Here is a 21574-nt window from a genome sequence, read left to right on the forward strand (position 1 = left end):
ACAATAAAGTCCAAATTAGACCAAATAAACTCAAAAACACAATACAGCCAAGTCCCATATAGACCAATACCTAGCCTAAAACACAGAAAAAAAAACCTTAGCAGTTAGCAACATCTCAGCCGCCACACGCAAGACTCGGAGCCGGCCTCCTCCACATGTGCCACGCCTTGCGCGCCGCACCTCCAGCAGTACCTGCAGCAACAAATAGAAAAAAACAGTAACGAAAACGAAGAAAAATAATAGAAAGATAACAGCGAAGCAAAAGGAAAAATTCAAATAGAGAATAGAGTTTTTTTTCTATTATTTTTGGGCTATAAAAGCCCTATTTTCATGTACTCAAAAGAGGGAGATCTGCTAGTTTTGGGAGATATTGAAAAAGAGAAGAAAAATCTATACGAAAAGAAATAAAAATTGGAAAGAAGGTTCTTATTTTCTTTTGTTTTTTCCATATTTTTTATTTTCTTTTAAATCGTATAAAAAAACAGTTAGAGAGACGCTTACCTTGTGTCGTCAGGGCTTTTCCCCTCTCTGTTGCAATCGGAGGCCAGTGCGGCAACTGAGGCCGTAGGAAAGCCTTGATTGGCGGCAGCGGCATGAAAAGATGAAACCCTAGCAGAGGGTTTCTCTGTTTTTTTGTATTAAAGGGAAAAAATGAGGATTTTAAAAAAAAATTTTGTTTTTATAACGGCTGCGAAACAACGCCACATGCCACAAAACGACGTCGTATAGGGTCGAACCCGATAACCCAACCCGAGAAACACTAGATCCGCGTGTTTTTCTTGTTAATGGGAAATTTGCGCGTTTGGTCCCCCATTTGTTTATTTGATTTTAATGTAGTATTTCATGTATTTTCAATTTAGCCACAAAATTTCTTTCCCTTTTCAATCTGGTCCATAAATCATGTGCATGCGCCCACTGGAACGGTGTCGTTTGACCAGAGTGGGGATATTTCCCTTTTTGGTCCTCCTCCTTTCATGCGCAATTTGATTTAGTCTTTTTTTTATTTTTTTTAATTGTAGCCCTAAAATTTTGTTTAGTTTCGATTTAGTCCCCATTTGTTATTAAGTTATTATTATTATTGTTATTATTATTACTATATATATATACATACGCATATTTTTTTATAATAATATATACATACATTTTTTAAAAAACTTTTATAAATACATGCACATATTATATATATTATTATTCTATTTGCATAACTTTTATATACATATGTATACATTTATATTTTATATACATATACATTTTGTAAAAATTTATTTCTCATATCTTATAATTCAAAACATACATGCATTTTCTATAATATATACACACTTTTTCTTTATTATCTTATATATTCCATTATTTTCATAAATTTCACATACATACTTTGTACATACATATACATATATGATTTAAATTAAAGTATTTGTTTCATATTGTACATTAACTTTTTGACATACCTTTTAAAAAATATATATTTTGGTTTCGTCAAAACATTAAAATCATTTTCTTTTGATTCAAAGGCTTTTAAAATAATGCAATATTCGATGTTCGGGATTTTCGAGGAAATTGAGCCCTAACGTATTGGGTTCCGATTTTCTTTATTAATCCTAAATAACCGAGAATATTTTTTATTCAAAATGCATAAGCATAAAAATCATTTTTGGGAACTTAACTTGTTGTGTCTTAATGTATTGGGCATGACATATTGCTTTCTCGAAATGAAGATTTTCTTATAAAATAAAAGCGGTATTCAAAGTTTGGGAATTTTGAGAAATTGTACCCTAACGTATTGTGTCTCGATTTCTTCATCTGACTTAAACAATTGATTATCTTTTTTAGATTTCATCATTTGAGTTTTTTTTTAAAAAAAATCTTTTTAACCCTCGACACCAAGATATTAAACAATCAGTTTGGTACCGATTTTGGGCGTTACGAGGGTGCTAACCCTTCCTCGTGTGTAACTGACTCCGAAACCTATTTTCTCAAAATTCGTAGACTTAAAATCGTTTTCAAGGTGAACCGATCACACCTTAATAAAAGATTAGTGGCGACTCTAATTTTTGTTTTTAAGTCGACAATTATTTTTTTCAAAAAATGGTTTCGACAGCTTGGCGACTCCGCTGGGAACTTGTTGAAAAGTCAAGCCATAAATTGATTAATTTTTTTTCTTGTGGTAAAAAAATTAAATTTTGTTTTAAAATCATGATTTCCCTTCGCATTCATTGGTTTTCATTATGATATGTTTGCATGATTGGTCCGAGTCGGTTAATCTGTATCTGCATTTTGCATTGCATTGGTTGGTCAGTTTTACCCCTTTAAGTGGGAGCGAGAAGCTAGTCCTTCGTGAGGTTTTCACCTCCGTGCAGGGTAGTGGACCGCTTTCGGGATACATCCGTACCTATGTCTTCGTGAGATTTTCATCTCCGTGAAGCCATAGGGAAATGTATTCCCTTGAACTGAACTCGATCCATATGAGCCTATAATGGGTGAGGATTGAGGAATCTGCTGGTTCAGGTACCTTTGCTCTAGAAGTCAAACCTCATATAGTGAACCTTAGGAACTCACCCTAGGTAGAATTACACTGAATCCTTGTAGACACATGAATAGGTGTTTTGATTGTTTGTACATAATACTGACTTTTTGTGTTTCACTTTGACTGCATGGCATTTTGACTACATGGTATTTCATTATAGAAAAGAGATGTTGATTCATGTTTGGTTGTTAAATAGAGAGCTTGCCATGGAAAATAGATTTCTTGATAAGGTGAAAGATAATATGGTTGTCCGATTATAGTCTAAGAAAACGTGACACGAATGGTGTAATAGCCTAACAAGAGGAGTATACGACTTTGCTGCATTGCATGAGGATTCAAGTTGTCAAAAATTATTCAAGAGTTATCAAACGTCCCAACCTCTTAAAGAAGCTCATGGGCATGAATGAGCGGAGTTACGACCCAAATCAAACAAAAAGGATCTAAAATTCGCGAGATGTATCTTAATATCCGAATGGCCGATGTCTTCTCTTGGATTACTAGGGCGAAGTCGTATATATATCCACTTTGTGTAAAGAGATTTGTTTTCTACTGAGTGTTTCTAGTAAAGAATTGAACCAGAATCAACGTCTATTTTTGCATTCATTTCATGCATTTGCATTACATTACATCATATGCATTAAAATTATTAAAAGATCTTATTAATTAAAATCATTGCTCAGTTAACCTGGAAACCAACCAACCAAACACCATTACGTCACTCGAGCAAAGATTAAAGACATGGATCAGAGATTGGAAAAGCTCAAACAGTACCAGAAGAAAATGCAAGACCGACTTCAGCTACAAGTGCAGGAGCGGTTAGACAAAATGCAACAGGATATGTTAGAGAAAATGCTAGAATCCCAAAAGGATATGATGGCTAAGTTGACCCAACTGTTGGTTGGGGAGAAGATAAAGGAAAGGGCCTTATGGCTAATGTCGAAAAGGTTAATGATGATGAACTTCTCTATCCTCCAGGCTTTACTCCTCCACATGTGCGAACCCAATCTGAGGCATACCCGCACAAATCTATTGTCACAATCAGGCCTCAGCCGTTTCAGGTCGGTGCCTTAATACCAACGATCTTCCAGGCGGGATCAGGCTCTAACCCCAGAAACAACTTTGCTAACTCTGCCATGCCTGACTTCGATTAAGTGGCTAAAAAAGAAAAAATAAATGAGGAATTGCCAAGACAGTTAGAAGAAAGGTGCAAATGGCTCGAAAAAAAGTTTAGGGCAATGAAAATCACCGAAAACTATCGCGGAATTGATGCTAAATATCTGAGCTTCGTCCCGGAATTGGTACTCCCTCAGAAGTTTAAAATGTCAGAATTCGAAAAGTACAGTGGAACCAGTTGCCCAGAAGCTCATATCATTATGTTTTGCAGGCGGATGGCTGGATATGTTAACAATGACCAGCTATTAATACATTGTTTTCAGGATAGCCTCACAGGGGAAACATCTAAATGGTACAATCAATTGAGCCGTACCATGATCGGTTCATGGAGGGATTTAGCACAAGCGTTCATGAAACAGTAGAGTCATGTAACAGACATGGTACTTAACAGAATCACCCTTCAAAATATGGAAAAGAAGCCGAACGAGAGCTTTAGGCAATATGCACAAAGATGGAGGGAGGTGGCTGTTCAAATTCAGCCACCGTTATTGGAAAGAGCAACAACAATGTTTTCTATCGATACGCTGAAGGCTCCATTCATCACGCATATGTTAGGAAGTGCTACAAAAATTTTTTCTGACATAGTTATGAATGGCGAAATGATTAAGCATGCCATTAGAAGTGGAAGAATGGATGGAGGAGAGAGTAATAAGAAGTCAGTCTCAGGGAGAAAAGAAAATGAGGTGAATAACACAGGTTACTCTAAATCAGTTACTATGAGTCAACCAGGAAAGGTGGTTTGTAATCAACAAAATTCATCAAGGCAAGATTCCAGCATAAAGACTGAGAGGTTCCAGTTTTCACCAATCCCAGTACCGTATAGGGAACTGTATCAAAATTTATTTGATGTACATGTTGTTTCCCCTTTTCATGTGAAGCCTCTACAACCTCTGTATCCTGAATGGTATGATGCGAATGTACAATGTGACTACAATGCGGGAATTACAGGACACTCAATAGAGAATTGTATTACCTTCAAGAAACTAGTTGAAAGACTCATCAACATGGGTGTTGCCAAGTTTGGTGACTCATCTAGTGCAGAAAATTCACTACCCAATCATGATTGATAAAAGGGTGAATGCAATGTATGAAGAGGTGGTAAGAAATTTTCACATCGATGCCCTTAAAAGGGTCATTGTTAGATATTCGCCTTGGAGGTGTTCTAAATAATAGGACATCAGTAGAAACCCCTATAGTATTTAGAGTTTGCTAGAGTAATGTTCAAAACAAACTTGTTGCTTTTAGCCTAAAAATAGTAAGAACTTCTTTGTGAAATAGGTTCATGTCTAGACATTATTATATTAATGAAATACATTATTGCAATCATCTTTGAGCAAATGTTCTTTCATTCTTTAAGATTCTTTCATTCTTTAGGATTTTTTTTTGCCAAACCATTATTTCACTCATTCATAATCATATTATCTATAAATTCATACATTCTTTGTATATTCTTTAGCACCTACAATAGGTTCCTAGATATTAATGACATGAGTGAAGCTGCCACAGACTCAGAATCTCCTTTTGAGTGAGACATGTGTTTAGAGGGATCTCATGACTTTGAAGATGACATAGATTGTAGCTTATCTTCAAACTTGTTGAGGATGGTAGAATAAGAGGATAGACAGATCTTACCTTACAAAGAATCATTAGAAATTGTGATCTTGGTGAAGATTGGAATTGACATGACCACAAAAACGAAGTGAGACCTTATTGAGTTACCCTAAAAATTTAGTGATGTCTTCACATGGTCATACCAAGATATGCTCGGGTTAAGCACTGACATTATAATCTGAATAACAGTATGATGTCAGAAATTCGCAGTATGTTCAAAATTAATGTTATGAACGATGCATTGAACATTCTTTACTGGGGCAATGTCTTTCTTTTTGACTTATCATAGCTTTGCTCATTGAAGTCGAATTGCCACTTTTCTGTATTTTTTATCCTAAGAAGAAGATCCAAAGGTTCATCCCAAAGAATTTTACAAGGGGGAGCTAGTGTTGAAAAAGATCCTTCCTATACAAAAGGATTTTAGAGGAAAATGGATGCCAAATTAGGATGATCCATATGTTGTAAAGAAAGCCTTTTTTGGGGAAGGTTTGATCTTGAGAGAGATGGATGGTAAGGATGTTCCAAACCCTGTAAACTTAGATTCAGTTAAGAAGTACTTTTCCTAAAAAAGAAGACCAAGGGGAAAACTTACAAAGGATACTTTGAGTCCAAAAAAAAAGAAAATGGAGAGGCTAAGGTAAAAACCTGTAAAGGGTGCCTTAGGAACAAAAGGGATTTGAGTTGAAAACCTGAAAAGAGCGGCTCAAATGTTAATCAAAATGGTGCTTGAAATTGTCAGAGCAGCTCAAATATTGATCAGAATAGGGCATGCAATGGTCTTGCTATACCTGAATCAACAGGAAAGGGTGCATGACATCCTGGGGCATCGAAAAAGTGCTGTAAATCACTTAAACACATGCCAAACTCAAAATGGTCTTCAGAAAGTTTGTACAGGAAAGTTCAGGCTGCGATATCTGGGGCACCTATTCTTCATACTATTTATTTATTTTGAATTCGTTGTTCTTGGAATACTTCATTCTTTTTCAAGATACGTGTTCCCAGTCAATTCCTCTTTTATTCTTAATATCCTTGATGCTTTAAATCAATCCTATTCCTACCTATTGTTATGATCTCTCGCAAGCATGTTGCATTAGAATAATGATTAAGGGACTAATAAAACTTTCACATGGGAAATTTTGCATATTACTCTAGAAGTTTCTAAATAATACGGGAATCTGAAACAAGACTATTATTTAGAATGCACCAAGCTTAAAGGTTGGAAATCTGATAAGGAAGAGTCTAAATTAAGACTTTCTCTTTAGATTTTGTTGTCAAAAATATTAATTGAACAAAATGGCAAGATGTTAGGCTGATGACAAAGCTTTAATGAACAAGCAAGTAATGATCACCAAGCAATAAGAAGAGGTTTTCTCAGAGAAAAACTTCTTCATTGGTGCATGAGCATTTCGCATGACACCCTAGAATTGGTGTAAAAGACCAAAGAGCTTTACATTTTGTATCATTGAATTACGATAGGAGAGGATTAAAGAAAAGCCAAATTTTTCTACCCTTGGGTTACAACGGGAGAAGGATGGTACAAGTTTTGTGTTCTGGTGGATTTTGAGGTTTACAAAGGGGGTAATTTGACTAAGTATTTCTTTGAAGACGCCAGCTGAGCAAGAAAGTGTTATAACACATTAGTGATAAAACCTTAATAAACTTTGAGTAATGACAACCTAAGCTTTAAAGAGGGATCATTCTCGAAAAAATGACATTCTGCATTCATTAAAATATTATTCTACATTCATTCAAATGTCATTCATACACGTCTAGTTAGGAGCATTTGATTCATTCTAATAATGACATCCTATTCACTAGACATAATTAGGTTCATAAAATGAATTATACAGGACATGTTCCCTAGAGAACAGATTGGTGAGACCTCAGCTTTATCTCCCTGAGCAGCAGTAGAGTAGGTTAAAGATAGCAGATCTTGTCTTCCTGTACTGGCAGCGAAGTAGATTAAAGATACCAGCCTTGTCTCCTTGAGCAGCAGTGGAGTAGATTGAAAATGACAGATCTTGCCTTCCTGTACTGGCAGAGAAGTAGATTGAAGACACCAGTCTTATCGCCTTGACGTTGCAATGGAAAAGATTGAAGCCACAACGGCAAATATTACTTCCCTGGCATTGCAATGGAGCAGATTGAAGCCATGACAGCGGATCTTATCTCCCTAGCGTTAAGGCTTGAAGTAGCTGAAGTGGAGCAGATTGAAGTTGTGGGCAGCGAATCCTATCTCTTTTGCATTACAGTAGAATAGATTGAAGCCACAATGGTAAATTTTACTTCTCTGGCAGTGTAATGGAACAGATTGAAGCTACGACGATGAATCTTGCTTCCTCAACATTATAGTTAAATAGATTGAAGATGGCGAATCTTATCTCCCTGAAGATGCATCGAAGTAGATTGAGGCCAATAATCCTATCTTCCTGAAGTTGCAGTGGAGCGGATTAAAACCACAGGTCTTATCTCCCTGAAGTTGCAGTAGAGCAAATAGAAAAAAATTAATCCTATCTCTTTGAAGTTATAGTGGAGCGGATTAAAACCACAGATATTATCTCTTTGAAGTTGCAGCAGAGCAGATCGCATCCAGTCTTATCTCTCTGAAGTTGCAGTGGAGCAGAGAGAAGAAACCAATCCTATCTCCCTGAGGTTGCAGTGGAGCGGATTAAAACCACAGATCTTATCTCTCTAAAGTTACAGTAGAGCATATCGCATCCAATCCTATCTTCTTGAAGTTGCAGTGGAGTGGATTAAAACCACAGATCTTATCTCTCTGAAGTTGCAGTAGAGCAGATCGCATCAGACTTATCTTTAAAGTTACAGTAGAATAAGTTGAAGCTACAAGTCTTATCTCCCTGAAGTTGTAGTGGAGCAGACTAGAGATAGTAAATTTTGTTCTTATGAGAAGCTACAAGGTACAAGTCTTATCTCCCTGACGTTGCAATGGAGTAGATTGAAGCACTAGTTCCTATACCTCTGAAAATGCAGTAGGAAGGAATGAGGTTATTTGAAGAAGAAGAAGAACACCAAGGTCTAGCATGACCGAGCAAAATTCGTCATTTTAAAGTCTTTACTTTGTTCATGTTACACAATAACAAGCAAAGAGGGGCAGCTGTAATACCAAATTTTACCCGAGCCTGAATAAATAGATATAAAAAATAATAACAATAAAGCCCAAATTAGACCAAATAAACCCAAAAACAAAATATAGCCCAGTCCCATGTAGCCCAATACCTAGCCTAAAACACAAAACAAAATAAAAAAACCCTAGCAGTTAGCAGCATCTCAGCCGCCACATACAAGACTTGGAGCCGACCTCCTCCACGCGCGCCACGCCTTGCGCGCCGCACCTCCAGCAGTACCTGCAGCAACAAACAGAAAAAAACAACAACGAAAAAGAAGAAAAATAATAAAAAGATAACAGCGAAGCAAAAGGAAAAATTCGAATAGAGAATAGAGTTTTTTTTTATTTTCGGGCTATAAAAGCCCTATTTTCATGTACTCAAAGGAGGGAGATTTGCTAATTTTGGGGGATATTGAAAAGAGAAGAAAAATTTATACGAAAAGAAATAAAAATTGGAAAGAAGGTTCTTATTTTCTTCTATTTTTTCTATATTTTTTTATTTTATTTTAAATCGTATAAAAAAGAAACAGTTAAAGAGACGCTTACCTGGTGTCATCGGGGCTTTTCCCCATCTCCGTTGCAATCGAAGGCCAAGGCAGCGACTGAGGCCGTGGGAAAGCCTTCATTGGCGGCGGCATGAAAAGATGAAACCCTAGCAGAGGGTTTATTTGTTTTTTGAATTAAAGGGAAAAAATGAAGATTTTAGAATTTTTTTTGTTTTTATAACGGCTGCGAAAAGACGCCGTTTGAGGCCTGCTTCAGTGGCCTCAAAACGACGTCGTATAGGGTCGAACCTGATGACCCAACCCGAGAAACACTAGATCCGCGTGTTTTTCTTGTTAATGGGAAATTTGCGCGTTTGGTCCCCCATTTGTTTATTTGATTTTAATGCAGTATTTCATGTATTTTCAATTTAGCCACAAAATTTCTTTCCCGTTTCAATCTGGTCCATAAACCATGTGCATGCGCCCACTGGAACAGTGCCGTTTGACCAGAGTGGGGATATTTCCCTTTTTGGTCCTCCTCCTTTCATGCGCAATTTGATTTAGTCTTTTTTTTTTTTTAATTTTAGCCCTAAAATTTTGTTTAGTTTCGATTTAGTCCCCATTTGTTATTAAGTTATTATTATTGTTATTATTATTACTATATATATACATACGCATATTTTTTTATAATAAAATATACATACATTTTTTAAAAAACTTTTATAAATACATGCACATATTATATATATTATTATTCTATTTGCATAACTTTTATATACATATGTATACATTTATATTTTATATACATATACATTTTGTAACAAATTTATTTCCCATATCTTATAATTCAAAACATACATGCATTTTCTATAATATATACACACTTTTTCTTTATTATTTTTGTATATTCCATTATTTTCATAAATTTCACATACATAATTTGTACATACAAATACATATATGATTTAAATTAAAGTATTTGTTTCATATTGTACATTAAATTTTTGACATACCTTTTAGAAAATATATATTTTGGTTTCGTCAAAACATTAAAATCATTTATATATTTTGGTTTTGTCAAAACATTAAAATCATTTTCTTTTGATTCAAAGGCTTTTAAAATAATGCAATATTTGATGTTCGGGATTTTCGAGGAAATTGAGCCCTAACGTATTGGGTTTCGATTTTCTTTATTAATCATAAATAACCGAGAATATTCTTTATTTAAAATGCATAAGCATAAAAATCATTTTCGGGAACTTAACTTGTTGTGTCCTAATGTATTGGGCATGACATATTGCTTTCTCGAAATGAAGATTTTCTTATAAAATAAAAGCGGTATTCAAAGTTTGGGGATTTTGAGAAATTGTACCCTAACGTATTGGGTCTCAATTTCTTCGTCTGACTTAAACAATTGATTATTCTTTTCAGATTTCATCTTTTGAGTTTGTTTTTAAAAAAAAAATATTTTTAACCCTTGACACCAAGACATTACAATTAGTTTGGTACCGATTTTGGGCGTTACAAGGGTGCTAACCCTTCTTCGTGCGTAACTAACTCCCAAACCTATTCTTTCAAAATTCATAGACCTAAAATTGTTTTTAAGGTGAACTGATCACACCTTAATAAAAGATTGGTGGCGACTCTAATTTTTGTTTTGAAGTCGACAATTGTTTTTTTTTCAAAAAATGGTTTCGACATTATTCGCAACAATTTGGTTACTGTGAAGAATGAATGAGGTAAATTCTTCTTCTCTTTAACAACGAGCTGATAAACTAAACTACTATGGTTGAACAAATGGCATTAAAAAGGCCCAACAAGCCAAAGCATATGCCATTTGTGCTAATTATGGCCACCTAACCGATTCGTGCCTTATACTTTTTAAGGATATGTTGAGTTTTCGATTAACAGCAAAGGAAAAAAGAAAAGTTTTTGTGTTTGAAAGATGAAAAACAGAACCAAAAATGAAAGCTTGATGGTGAAGAATAAAGCTTAACTTCATTACATGAAAGTAAAAAAAAATACATAAGTTCACAAATTACATTGAAAGAAAACAAAGCTTGCTTGTGCAAGTATCTAAGCTATTACATCAACTTAATGACAACCTAAGTGAATACTAAATTAGCTAAGCACACAATTAAACCTTAGCTGATTAAATAAAAATGATTACAACATAAGCTAACAAAAGTCAACTGTGCAAAGGCTCTACAGTCAAATTACACCATAGACATTAGTATGCTTCAGCTGTGTTCCTGGTTACTTGCATGCTTCAGATGTGTTCCATGGTTTCTTGCATGTTGCTGTTATGTTGCCACATTTGAACACTCCTCATTGGCTGCAAAGCAACAAACTCCAATGTCATTCTTCAAATACTTGAATCTATTAGCAGCTAATGGTTTGGTCAGTATGTCTGCAAGACTTAGCTGATTTAGTAGTCACTTAGGTTGTCATTAAGTTGATGTAATAGCTTAGATACTTGCACAAGCAAGCTTTATTTTCTTTCAATGTAATTTGTGAACTACTTATGTATTTTGTTTTACTCATTTTCATGTAATGAAGTTAAACTTTATTCTTCACCATCAAGCTTTCGTTTTTGGTTCTGCTTTTCATCTTTCAAACATAAAAACTTTGTTTTATTCCTTTGTTGTTAATCAAAAACTCAACAAATGGCATCAAGAGCCTGTTATCTTTGAAGGCCTCTTGTTGTGTATTGTGTTTGTGGGTGACTCGTGCTTGAAAGAGAAGAAACATGAACTGTCTTTGTTGACTTGTTTGGCTGCTGCGAGAAGATGAGTTTTTCACCACCACCTCCACTTGTTTTTGCTGATGAAAGCTACAACATTTGGGCTGTGAGAATGAAGACATATCTATAGGCTCATGGCCTGTGGAATATTGTTCAAACTGACACAGAGCCACCACATTTGAGAGCCAATCCAACAATAGCTCAAATCAAGCAGCACAATGAAGACTGTGCCAAGAAGTATAAGGCTATGTCATGCCTTCAAAATGGAGTTTCAGATGTGATTTTCACAAGGATAATGGCTTGTAACACTCTAAAGTGGGCTTGGGACAGAGTCAAATAACAGTTTTAGGGGTCAGATAAAACCAGGCAACAACAGCTAATCAACTTAAGAAGAGACTTTGAGAATCTGAGAATGAAAGACTCAGAAACAATTAAGCAGTATGCTGACAGAATTATGGCTACAGTCAACAACATAAGACTACTTGGAGATGAGTTTAGTGACCAAAGGGTAGTTAAGAAAGTCATAACAATATTGTCAGAGAAGTATGAATAAAAAATTTCTTCTTTGGAGGACTCAAGAGATCTATTAGTCATTCCCTTAATAGAGCTGATAAATGCTTTCTATGCACAAGAATAGAGAAGAGAAAACAGAATGGAGGAGTATTCTAAGGGAGCTTTTCAAGCCAAAAGCAGAGAAAGCTCAAGCTCGAGCTCAAATTACAAAGGCAAGAAGCCTTGGACAGAGAAGAAAGAAAAAGGGAAGAAGAAAGCTGCTAAGAAGAAGTTTCCACCTTATGCTTATTGCAAGAAGACCACTCACCTTGAAAAACACTGCTGGTACAGGCCAGACATTCAGTGCAGAGGCTGCAAACAGCTTGGCCATATTGAAAAAGTGTGCAAAAACAAGCCAAAAGCACAGCCACAGCACCAGAATCAAGCTCAAGCTGCTGAGGATGTTGAAGCATAGGAAGAGCATGTTTTCACAGCCTCTTATTTTGCAAGCTCGAGCAAGGTTAGCAAGATTTGGCTAATTGACAGTGGATGTACTCACCATATGGCTTCAGATAAAAGCATGTTTAAGGAGCTAGACACCACCTTTGTGTCCAAAGTCAGAATTGGGAACGGTGAGCTCCTTAAGGTCAAAGGTAAGGGTAAGGCTGTGATTGACACTAAGTTAGGTAATAAAACCATTTCTGAGGTTCTTTATGTACCTGACATTGATCAAAATTTACTGAGTGTTGGTCAGCTACTAGAGAAGGGATACTCTCTTATTTTTGAAGGTAAAACTTGTGTGATCAAAGATGCTACTGACTAAGTGTTAACAATAGTCGCTATGCACGATAGAACCTTCATTGTGGATGTGGATCAGCTGCAAGCAAATGCACATACAGCTCAGGCTAATGGAGCAAGCTTGTGGCATAGGAGGTTGGGGCATATGAACTACAATTCACTTAGCCTATTGCAAAAAATGAATTTGGTTGAAGACATGTCCAAGATTAAGCCAAAGAAAGAAGTGTGTGAGGCTGTCAGCTTGGCAAGTAGACCAAACTACCTTTTCCTCTCAACAAAGTATGGAGAGCCCAAGATAGGCTCCAACTGGTCGATACAGACATCTGTGGACCTATGAAAACCTCCTCCTTAAATGGCAGCAGGTATTTTGCACTGTTTATTGATGATTGCACCAGGTTTTGTTGGGTAAGCTTCTTGAAACAAAAGTTAGATGTTGCTAACTTCTTTTGTAAATTCAAGGCATTGGCTGAGAACCGAGCTAGTTGCAAGCTTAAATGCTTAAGGTTAGACAATGAAACTGAGTATGTGTCTCTGAGGTTCCAAAAGATATGTGATGAAGCTGGAATTCAACACCAACTAACTACCATTTACACACCACAGTAGAATGGTGTTTGTGAGAGAAAGAATAGGATAATCCTCGATATGGCTAGGTGTCTTCTGTTTGAGGCCAAAATACCTAAAAACTTTTGAGTTGAGCCTGTAAACACATCTATTTACTTAATAATATTATTAATAAATTAGAAATTTCAAAGCTACAGAAGATCGCCTAAAAAAACACCATAGAAACACCAAGCTAAGAAAATTAAGCAACAAATAATACTGAGAAGCCAAAACCTCAACTAAGCTAGATATCACCATCACTTCCAAGGCTGATTCTCATTTAAAAGAACCATCATGTTCCTAATCAATTTCCTCAAAATCAGATTGCTTCCAATTCAAGGAAAACAAGCTCTTCAAGCATGAATAAACCAAAAATAGGATCAGTCCTCGCCTCAAACAGCAAAAGCATCATAGCCAAAATCACCACAGAGCCCCAATAAACGCCTCACATAAAAGATGTAGCAACATTTTGGTCCAATTCTGTCATCACACTCTCTAAAGCTTCGAAGGCTGACCCTTCCATAGACAACTTCATTGGCATAAAAAACATATACATGATCGGAGGAGAATATATAATATCTCTGCTAAAAAGACCCTTAATGAGAGTCAACCACTGCAAGTCAATTTCCATTCGTTGGTAAAACCATTAAAACTGTTCGGCTCATCAAATAAGAAGAAGGGAAAAAAAAAAGTCTTCACCCCAAAGCACAACATGATACCAACACTGACATTCATATTCACAACATAAATCAAATACCTTTTTGCTCCTCAATCTCACAAGGACAAAAATTTGACCAGTACACAATCAAAATTTTGATCGACCCTTCCATTAAAGAACAATGCACGACACCACTTTCAAACCCGAACCTTCAAGTTCCCCCAACGTCCTACATCAAGGCTGGCCTGTCTGCAATAGCAAAACAACTCTCTCACAACCTCTTCTTCAATTCCCCTTACTTGAAGCCTCAAGAGTTTACCAAAATCCCTTACTCTACAACTCCCTCCCTTCTTCTAGCCTTATGAATTCTGAAATAACGACCTCATCGCTGCAGCTGGCCCTCAGACCCAAGATTTTTCCCATTTCCCAAGCTTCCTCAGCTTCTTTACGGATGACTCTCCTTCGATCGATGAAATCTGAGTCGGAGAGCGAGTCGTTCACCACTTTGGCCCCTTCCTTCTTCTTCTCAGGCGGTCTCCCTCCTCCTCTCTTTGTAATTATCTTGGCCTCACAAATACCCAGTTGTTGACCGAATCTTCCTCACCTTAGTTTTGGTTATGACTGACAATAGAGCCTCATCCAAGCCATCATGCTCATGACCCACTAAACAGTCATTATCCGGATCCGAAACTCATCAGATGGGCCTTCAAAAGTTAATGCCCAAATTTACATGGTCCATTCTAGAGTCTCCTTCCATCCCATTATTGGGCTTAATTGCAATGGCATCTTTGGATTGCAACCCATCTTTGAACTTTTCCCTTGTATTCTCCAAGTTCTTACCGGGAATTAAAATTTAAGCAGCTTCCCTGTCACTTCTGTTAATGTGAGTGTCGGCTGGAGCAGTCAAGTTGTCTTCTTGAATCCAATTTCCCAAGGACTCATGGCCACTGCCTCCTCAGAGATCCCCACTTTTTCTGTATTTTGTAATTTACACCAAATATTAAACACTTCTAATAATTTGAGTAAAAGAGTTATGTTTTATGTGATTGAGTAATAATTTGGGTACAATTTTTAATTTAATCTATTCAATTTAAATAACATTAAATTTTATTTGATTTAATTCAAATAACATTAATTTTTACATAATTAGGTCTGATGAAAAGCTTGTTTTAAAAATCCCACCTTAAAACTCGTCAATAGTTTGTTAATTGAGAAAACTTTTAATAAAAATGAAAAAAAAAAAGCATATCTAAAGACTAAATTTGTAATCCTATACATAAATTTTGATTTTGTATAATTTTATATATAAAATATTGATTTAGTTCAATTTTCATAAATCATAATATCATTGTCAATGTAATATCATTTTATGTCTAAATATTGTAAGCAAAAATAATTATATTTATCTAATATAAAAATAAATTGATTTATTTTAAAAAATATACATATGATTGAATCAAAATCAAAATTCAATTCATATAATCTTTCCAAATTAAAATTCATATATCAAATTGTATTTTGAATCAAAATTTATGTATAATTTTAATATTTAACCCTAAAATGAAATAAAGTCTATGAAGCTTTCAAATTGTATAAGTTAGATAGATATAATTGCATTAGACTTTACAAATTATGGTATAAAATTTAAATTGTTTGAAACTTTTTCAACATTATAATTGAAATTTTAAAGTATTAATATTATATCAATCAAGTCATTTGTTAGTCTAGTCAACAGTTTAAATTTAAAATGCATACTTACTATATGAACAACTTGAATATGTAATAAAAAGAAAAAAATTAGTCTTCTTACGTCAAATACAAACTTACATTTAATTCTTAAACCCTACCTCGAGTGGGACATAGAGAAATATGAGAAGCGATTGGAGAGGCACTGGTGAACCACCCTCAACCTTGTACCGTCTGGATGGTCATTCAATGACCAACTACCCACATGCTTTGTATCATCCATGGGAAGGACCATCTGCCCTTAACCAATTAGTTGGACCCTTTGTTAGGCCACCCGCTATTAATGGGTACACTCTCCTCAATAAGAGACTATCTGGGAACTATCACTTCTATAAATACTCCTAGCATTTCTCAAAATTCTAATATGTTAAGTTCTTAACCACCTTCGCTTAACCTCCTTACTTTTCCAGCTCTAGGCCCCAACAAGGTCGAATCGATCTTCCTTGACACTAACCCCCTCTCCATCTTCGTTAATATCAGATATCAATAAATACATTTACAATTGAGTCATGCACAAGTTGATATAATATCTTTTGAAATATAATTAGGAAATATAAACTGTGCTTTGTTTTCATTTTGCTAATTTGATGTTTAGAACGGGCTTAGCATCCATCCAAAAAGACCCAACCCAACAATCTTCGTTTGAAGGCCCTTTAACCAATATTTTAGCTCTTTCGAATCTCCACCCTCTCGAGCTTCGAATTTCATTACGCAGAAAAAAGAAGAGAAGAAAATTTCCCCTTTTTTTTTTATAAAAAAAATGGCGTATTCGGGTGTTCTGAAAACCCTAATCAGGTCATCGCATTTGGGATCTACGACTCGTAATTTCAGCCTTGTTAGCAGCCAAATCAGCAATCACACTGCGAAATGGATGCAGGTACTTAATCCCAGATTTTCACTCTCTTTTTTTTATCCATTTCTGCTGAAATTTATGGAAGATTGGGGTTATGCTTTAGGCCTTTATGGGCTTTACTTGAAACTATTATAAACAAATGAATATCGGAACTTTAATTGATATTTCATTCTGGTTTTTTAACATTCTTGTAGAATCTAAATCTGAATTCCGTATCAGGTTCTTGACGTAATAATATGTTTGGTTTCGTTGATTTCAGCTGACAAGCATAAATTTTAGTTATCGGAAAAGAAAAAATAAGTAATTTTACTTTCTTAAAAGAAAGTTTTACTAAAAATTGGAAATTATTGTCTTTGACTGATTATCTAGTTATTTATCCAGCAATTTCCTTATATTTTTATTGTTTATGGTGCTTAACTCTGTAAATTGAGTACGCTGAAGGCTTGAAGCCCTTTTGAAAACTTTCAATTTTTCGAGTCTACTTGTGGTTGTTTGTTAAGTGTTCTACATCCTGTTGGGTAATTTGAATTATTGAAGGTGCTGGCAGATTATAGTTACCTACGTTTTGAAGCACATGAAGTGGCTTTTAAGCTTTGATTATTTTTTGTTTATGAACAAAGTAGAATACTCTGCAGATGTTTTCTGGTTTTACATAAGGAATCTTTGTTTCCCCCTAATTTAGTACTTCGATTTTGGAGAAAGCTTTAAAGTGTTAAATAGCCTTGATCATACTGCTTTTTACTTTAACCATATGCGTGAATACCTTGGTTCATAGACATGTATTTGGCATAAGAATAGGTGTGTCTCAACATGGTTACCTTGTAACTTTCGTTAATTTGTCATGCCTATAAGTGCTTAAGAGAAATGGTTAATGTTAGGGTAAAGTCCACTCCAATAACTTAGTAAGTTAGTATGTTTCTCATCATGTATAAAATGATCATTAATCAATTGGCCTTTGCCTCCCAAAATACAAGAGGGCAATGAAATGAAGAAATTAAGCTTTCTTATTTATTTTATTTTGTTGTTTTCTTTTCCCAAATTTGCAGGATTCAAGCAAGAAATCTCCTATGGAGTTGATCAATGAAGTCCCTCCAATCAAGGTTGAAGGCCGGATTGTAGCTTGTGAAGGAGGTTAGTCCTGATCCTTATTTTCCTTTTTACTTGGGGAACAAGCTTATTAGTAGTTAAATTATGTACTGGCACAATAGGTAACCTAAAATCATATTTTATAAAAGAGCAAATGGCTAAGATGTGTTACTGAAATGTAGTTTCAAATCAAGTGAAGTCATCCATTTTGTTATTCTCTAAAGATAAATATTTAATTTTAACTCGTCTAAGCTTTGCTCACTGACAGGTAAAACTAAGAAAAATCCAAGGCCTAAATAAATATATAAGATGATAAACCCTAAATAATGTTGCATGAATCTTTTGGCTGATACACACAAGTTTTCCTGGTCTTTGTTGGTATTTGGTTTTAGATAATAATCCTGCTTTGGGACACCCAATTGAATTCATATGCCTTGACTTGAAAGAGCCTGCTGTATGCAAGTATTGCAGCCTACGCTACGTTCAAGAGCACCATCACTAGAAACTACTTTTTAATTCTTCTCAGGCTGTTGGGACAATTGTTATTTTGCTGTACCCATGGGGCACTTTTCTCTGTTTCAGCTTGTTGGTAACAAATTTGATGAACCCATTTTAGTGTAATGTTTTTTCTTTCTTTTTCACATAATAAGTGTTTGAAGTTCTCATTTGAGAAGATATTTCGAAAGTAAATTTGAACACCTATGGTCTAATCTTCCATTTGCATAATTGAGTTAATATCATATATTTCCAGGCTTGATTTATTTTCTTCTTCCTTCTTATCAGTAAGCATAGTGAGATCGAGGAGACATGAAAGCCCTTTCACATTTTCATGTGAAGACGATGCCTATATTGTTCATTTGACAAGTGCAAGAGAGTGCATGCATGCTTGATATTTTGGGAACTTACTTTCAAGTTATACTGATAATGTTTTTAAGAAGGTTAATTGTACATAAAAGAAATGAAAACTATAAAAAAAGAGTTTCCTCCCACCCAGGATACTACACCACGCCCCTTTAAGTTCATTGGTAGATACTGATGACTACCGGTGTAGCTCAGAGTTTTGCTAGACTTGGCAATATTTAACACAGGTAAACTCAATTTTACTTGCACTAGGATTGAATTGTTGATACACATTTTGTCCTAAGCTTATAAAACAAAGACCCGCTAAGTAGTTAGAACCTAAATCGAGCAGGCATTGGGTTTCTGAAAGCTCATTTCATGTTGCATTGGAATTGCATTCTGCTAGTGTCAGCTAACTCCATCGACCCCTCTCAGTTCAGAAACAATTTAAACAAATAATAAACCTACGACCAACTTCAGCATCGAATATGTTAAAGCTCAGTAGGAAAGTGCTAAGACTCTTCCCTGGTATGCCAATACCAACTTGAAAATAGTGACTATTAATTGGATCACACGATTTGGACCTCTATCGACAGCAGCCAGTTTTCTTTTCTTTTGATGTTCTGCAACCTTATAATCCACCACTTCACGAAATAGGGTGGGGTCAAGCACACATTTCTCACTCCCATAAACACCTTCAACCCTAACCACAAGTTTGGCTATTTCCCTTCCCCAAAATCCTTTAGTTTTAGCTGCGGCTTTTCTTAAGATATCACTGTGTGCTACTGCTTTTTGAAAATATTCAGAAGCACGCCAGGTTTTCTCGACACAGCCTGAGCCCTGAGCTATGTACTTGTCTAGGCACAGCTTTAGCAGTTTGAAGCGTACAACTTCCCCGGGCAAAGGGAATTATCTTTAGGTTCAAATAGTGTATTTTTCTACTTTTTTGTAGTATATATATATATATAAACACAACTGATTGGTAATGTAAATTCAATCTAACACTTACTATATAGCGAATAATATAGAACTATAGAGGAATTTATTCTGTTGGAATGAAATTTGGTTCGCTGAAATAAAATAGAGCTATAGTGGAATTTATTCTGTAGGAATGAAGTAAAAATGTTACGGGATGTAATAACTATAACAATAGTTTGGTTAGATGGAATGAAATAAACATGTAACAACATTACTTTGTTTGGTTGAGTAAACTAATATGGCATAATGTCAAATTTAACTCTTAATGTTTACATCTTTTATCAATTTGACCCTTATTCTTTTTATTTAGCTAAATTTGGCCTTCAACTTTTTAAAAAGAATCAAATTTGACTATCAACATTTTGAAAAGAGTCGAAATGATTTGTTTTTAAACAAAAATACTAACTAAAATTTTAAAATTTTAAACATAGATTGCACCATTTTTAAAATTTTTTTATGGAACTTTTATATATTTTGATATTAATTTTATAATTTTTGAATTATTTGTTGATGTGACATATATGACAAATGATGTTATGTTAGCATGATGTGTACATGAACTGTCATGCAAGTTGTCAAGCCAATAACATTAAAAATTAAAGTTTGTTATAATTTCCCTTAAAAAAATGCAATTTGACTTTTTTTTAAAGGTTAAGGGTCAAATCTAACTAAAAAAAAGAATAAGGGTCAAAGTGATAAAAAATGTAAACGTTGAGGGTTAAATTTATCATTATGCTTAATAACATTGCAGAATAGATAAGGAATATGTTAAAATGACAATTTTATCCTTAAATTAAAAAAAAACAATTTATTTATATTGGGGGAGGGATCCATTTACACCGATATAAAACTTGTGGTTTTACACCCTTAAATTGCATGATTGAATAGCTTAATTCGTTAAACTTTCTATGGTTCTTATTTTTCTTTTTTCTTCTGTTTATATCTGTTGTGATCACTAACCGAGGTTATTCGTTTTTTATTCTTTTTGTCATCATGCATCATAGGCATCTCATTAGGAAGGTGTTGATTAGAGATTGGTTGCCAAAAACAGGTTTCTGATGGAGGAGTCAATTACATGAGTAACCGAGAAAAATGCTGTAGTCCGAGATTGGTCTTTGACGACTCAAAAAGCGAAAGGGGACAGTTTGAAGGAAGGATACACCTCTGATCTTCCCGAGTGTGTGACCTTGAATGTGCGTCAGAATGATCTTGAAGACTTGATTGAGATTTGGAAGCAGTGGGACTCAGATACTAGGGGCATCTTTACTGAAAATACGGGGATATAGCTTACTTGGTAGCAATCAATGTGAACGAGCAGTTGATCCAAGCCATGGTTCGATAAAAAGGATTAAATTGTGAAAGACACAAAACTTCATAATCATTGAATTGTATTGATTTGATAGCTTAATTATCAAATGAAAGAGGATTTGAGAAGCAATTAGTCCATAAGGTATATAGATGGACGGTTAAGGGTCTTTTAATTGTTAAATTTTAAGTTTATAATAAGGGTAATTTTGTAATTAAATAGAATTAAACAAAGATTAATAAAAATAAACAAAATTCTATCATCTTCTCAAATGGTTCTCCACGGAAAATTGAAGGTAAAATCTCCATGGTTGGAGCTTTAGGTTCGGCTACATCAATTTGCATGTAGCTCGTTTTAAACTCGTTTATTATAATTTTTATGTTTTTGAGATTATTGCAACTACGTGTAGCTAACTCGTGGCTTTGTTTTTGAAACTATCAAAAATTTTAGATGTTTCCATTGATGAAACCCTGTTATTTTGGATGTGAAATGATGAAATGGAAGTTTTAGTTGTTGATTAAAATTAGTTTCTTAAGTGATTTTTGTTAGTTTTT

The 21574-nt window shown here is 34.9% G+C and overlaps 1 protein-coding gene across 5 annotated transcripts; it reads left to right on the forward strand.

Annotated features, from left to right (window-relative positions):
* Window positions 1-16318: 16318 nt before the first annotated feature.
* LOC107918384 (NADH dehydrogenase [ubiquinone] iron-sulfur protein 6, mitochondrial) lies at window positions 16319-21148 on the forward strand. Of its 5 annotated transcripts, XR_005923032.1 has the most exons (5): window positions 16606-16834; window positions 17857-17941; window positions 18289-18485; window positions 18680-18984; window positions 20766-21148. XR_005923032.1 is itself a non-coding variant. In XM_016847937.2 (3 exons), the coding sequence occupies exons 1-3, from the start codon at window positions 16718-16720 to the stop codon at window positions 18396-18398; spliced, it is 312 nt and encodes a 103-aa protein (XP_016703426.1). In that variant the 5' UTR covers window positions 16319-16717; the 3' UTR covers window positions 18399-18594. The 5 variants fall into 5 exon arrangements, 2 of the variants coding, with proteins under 2 accessions (XP_016703426.1, XP_016703427.1); XR_005923031.1 differs by having other exon boundaries at window positions 18680-21148; XR_001690080.2 differs by lacking the exon at window positions 18289-18485.
* Window positions 21149-21574: the final 426 nt, after the last annotated feature.

Source organism: Gossypium hirsutum, chromosome D13, assembly GCF_007990345.1.
Source record: "Gossypium hirsutum isolate 1008001.06 chromosome D13, Gossypium_hirsutum_v2.1, whole genome shotgun sequence".
Lineage (NCBI taxonomy): Eukaryota > Viridiplantae > Streptophyta > Magnoliopsida > Malvales > Malvaceae > Gossypium > Gossypium hirsutum.

What these genes read in the sequence shown, in the direction of transcription:
- LOC107918384 (XM_016847937.2), top strand. Translation starts at nt 16,718, where the DNA reads ATGGCGTATTCGGGTGTTCTGAAAACCCTAATCAGGTCATCGCATTTG. An exon ending in ACACTGCGAAATGGATGCAG is followed by an intron (nt 16,835 to 17,856) that starts GTACTTAATCCC and finishes CCAAATTTGCAG; the next exon opens with GATTCAAGCAAGAAATCTCC. An exon ending in GATTGTAGCTTGTGAAGGAG is followed by an intron (nt 17,942 to 18,288) that starts GTTAGTCCTGAT and finishes ATTTGGTTTTAG; the next exon opens with ATAATAATCCTGCTTTGGGA.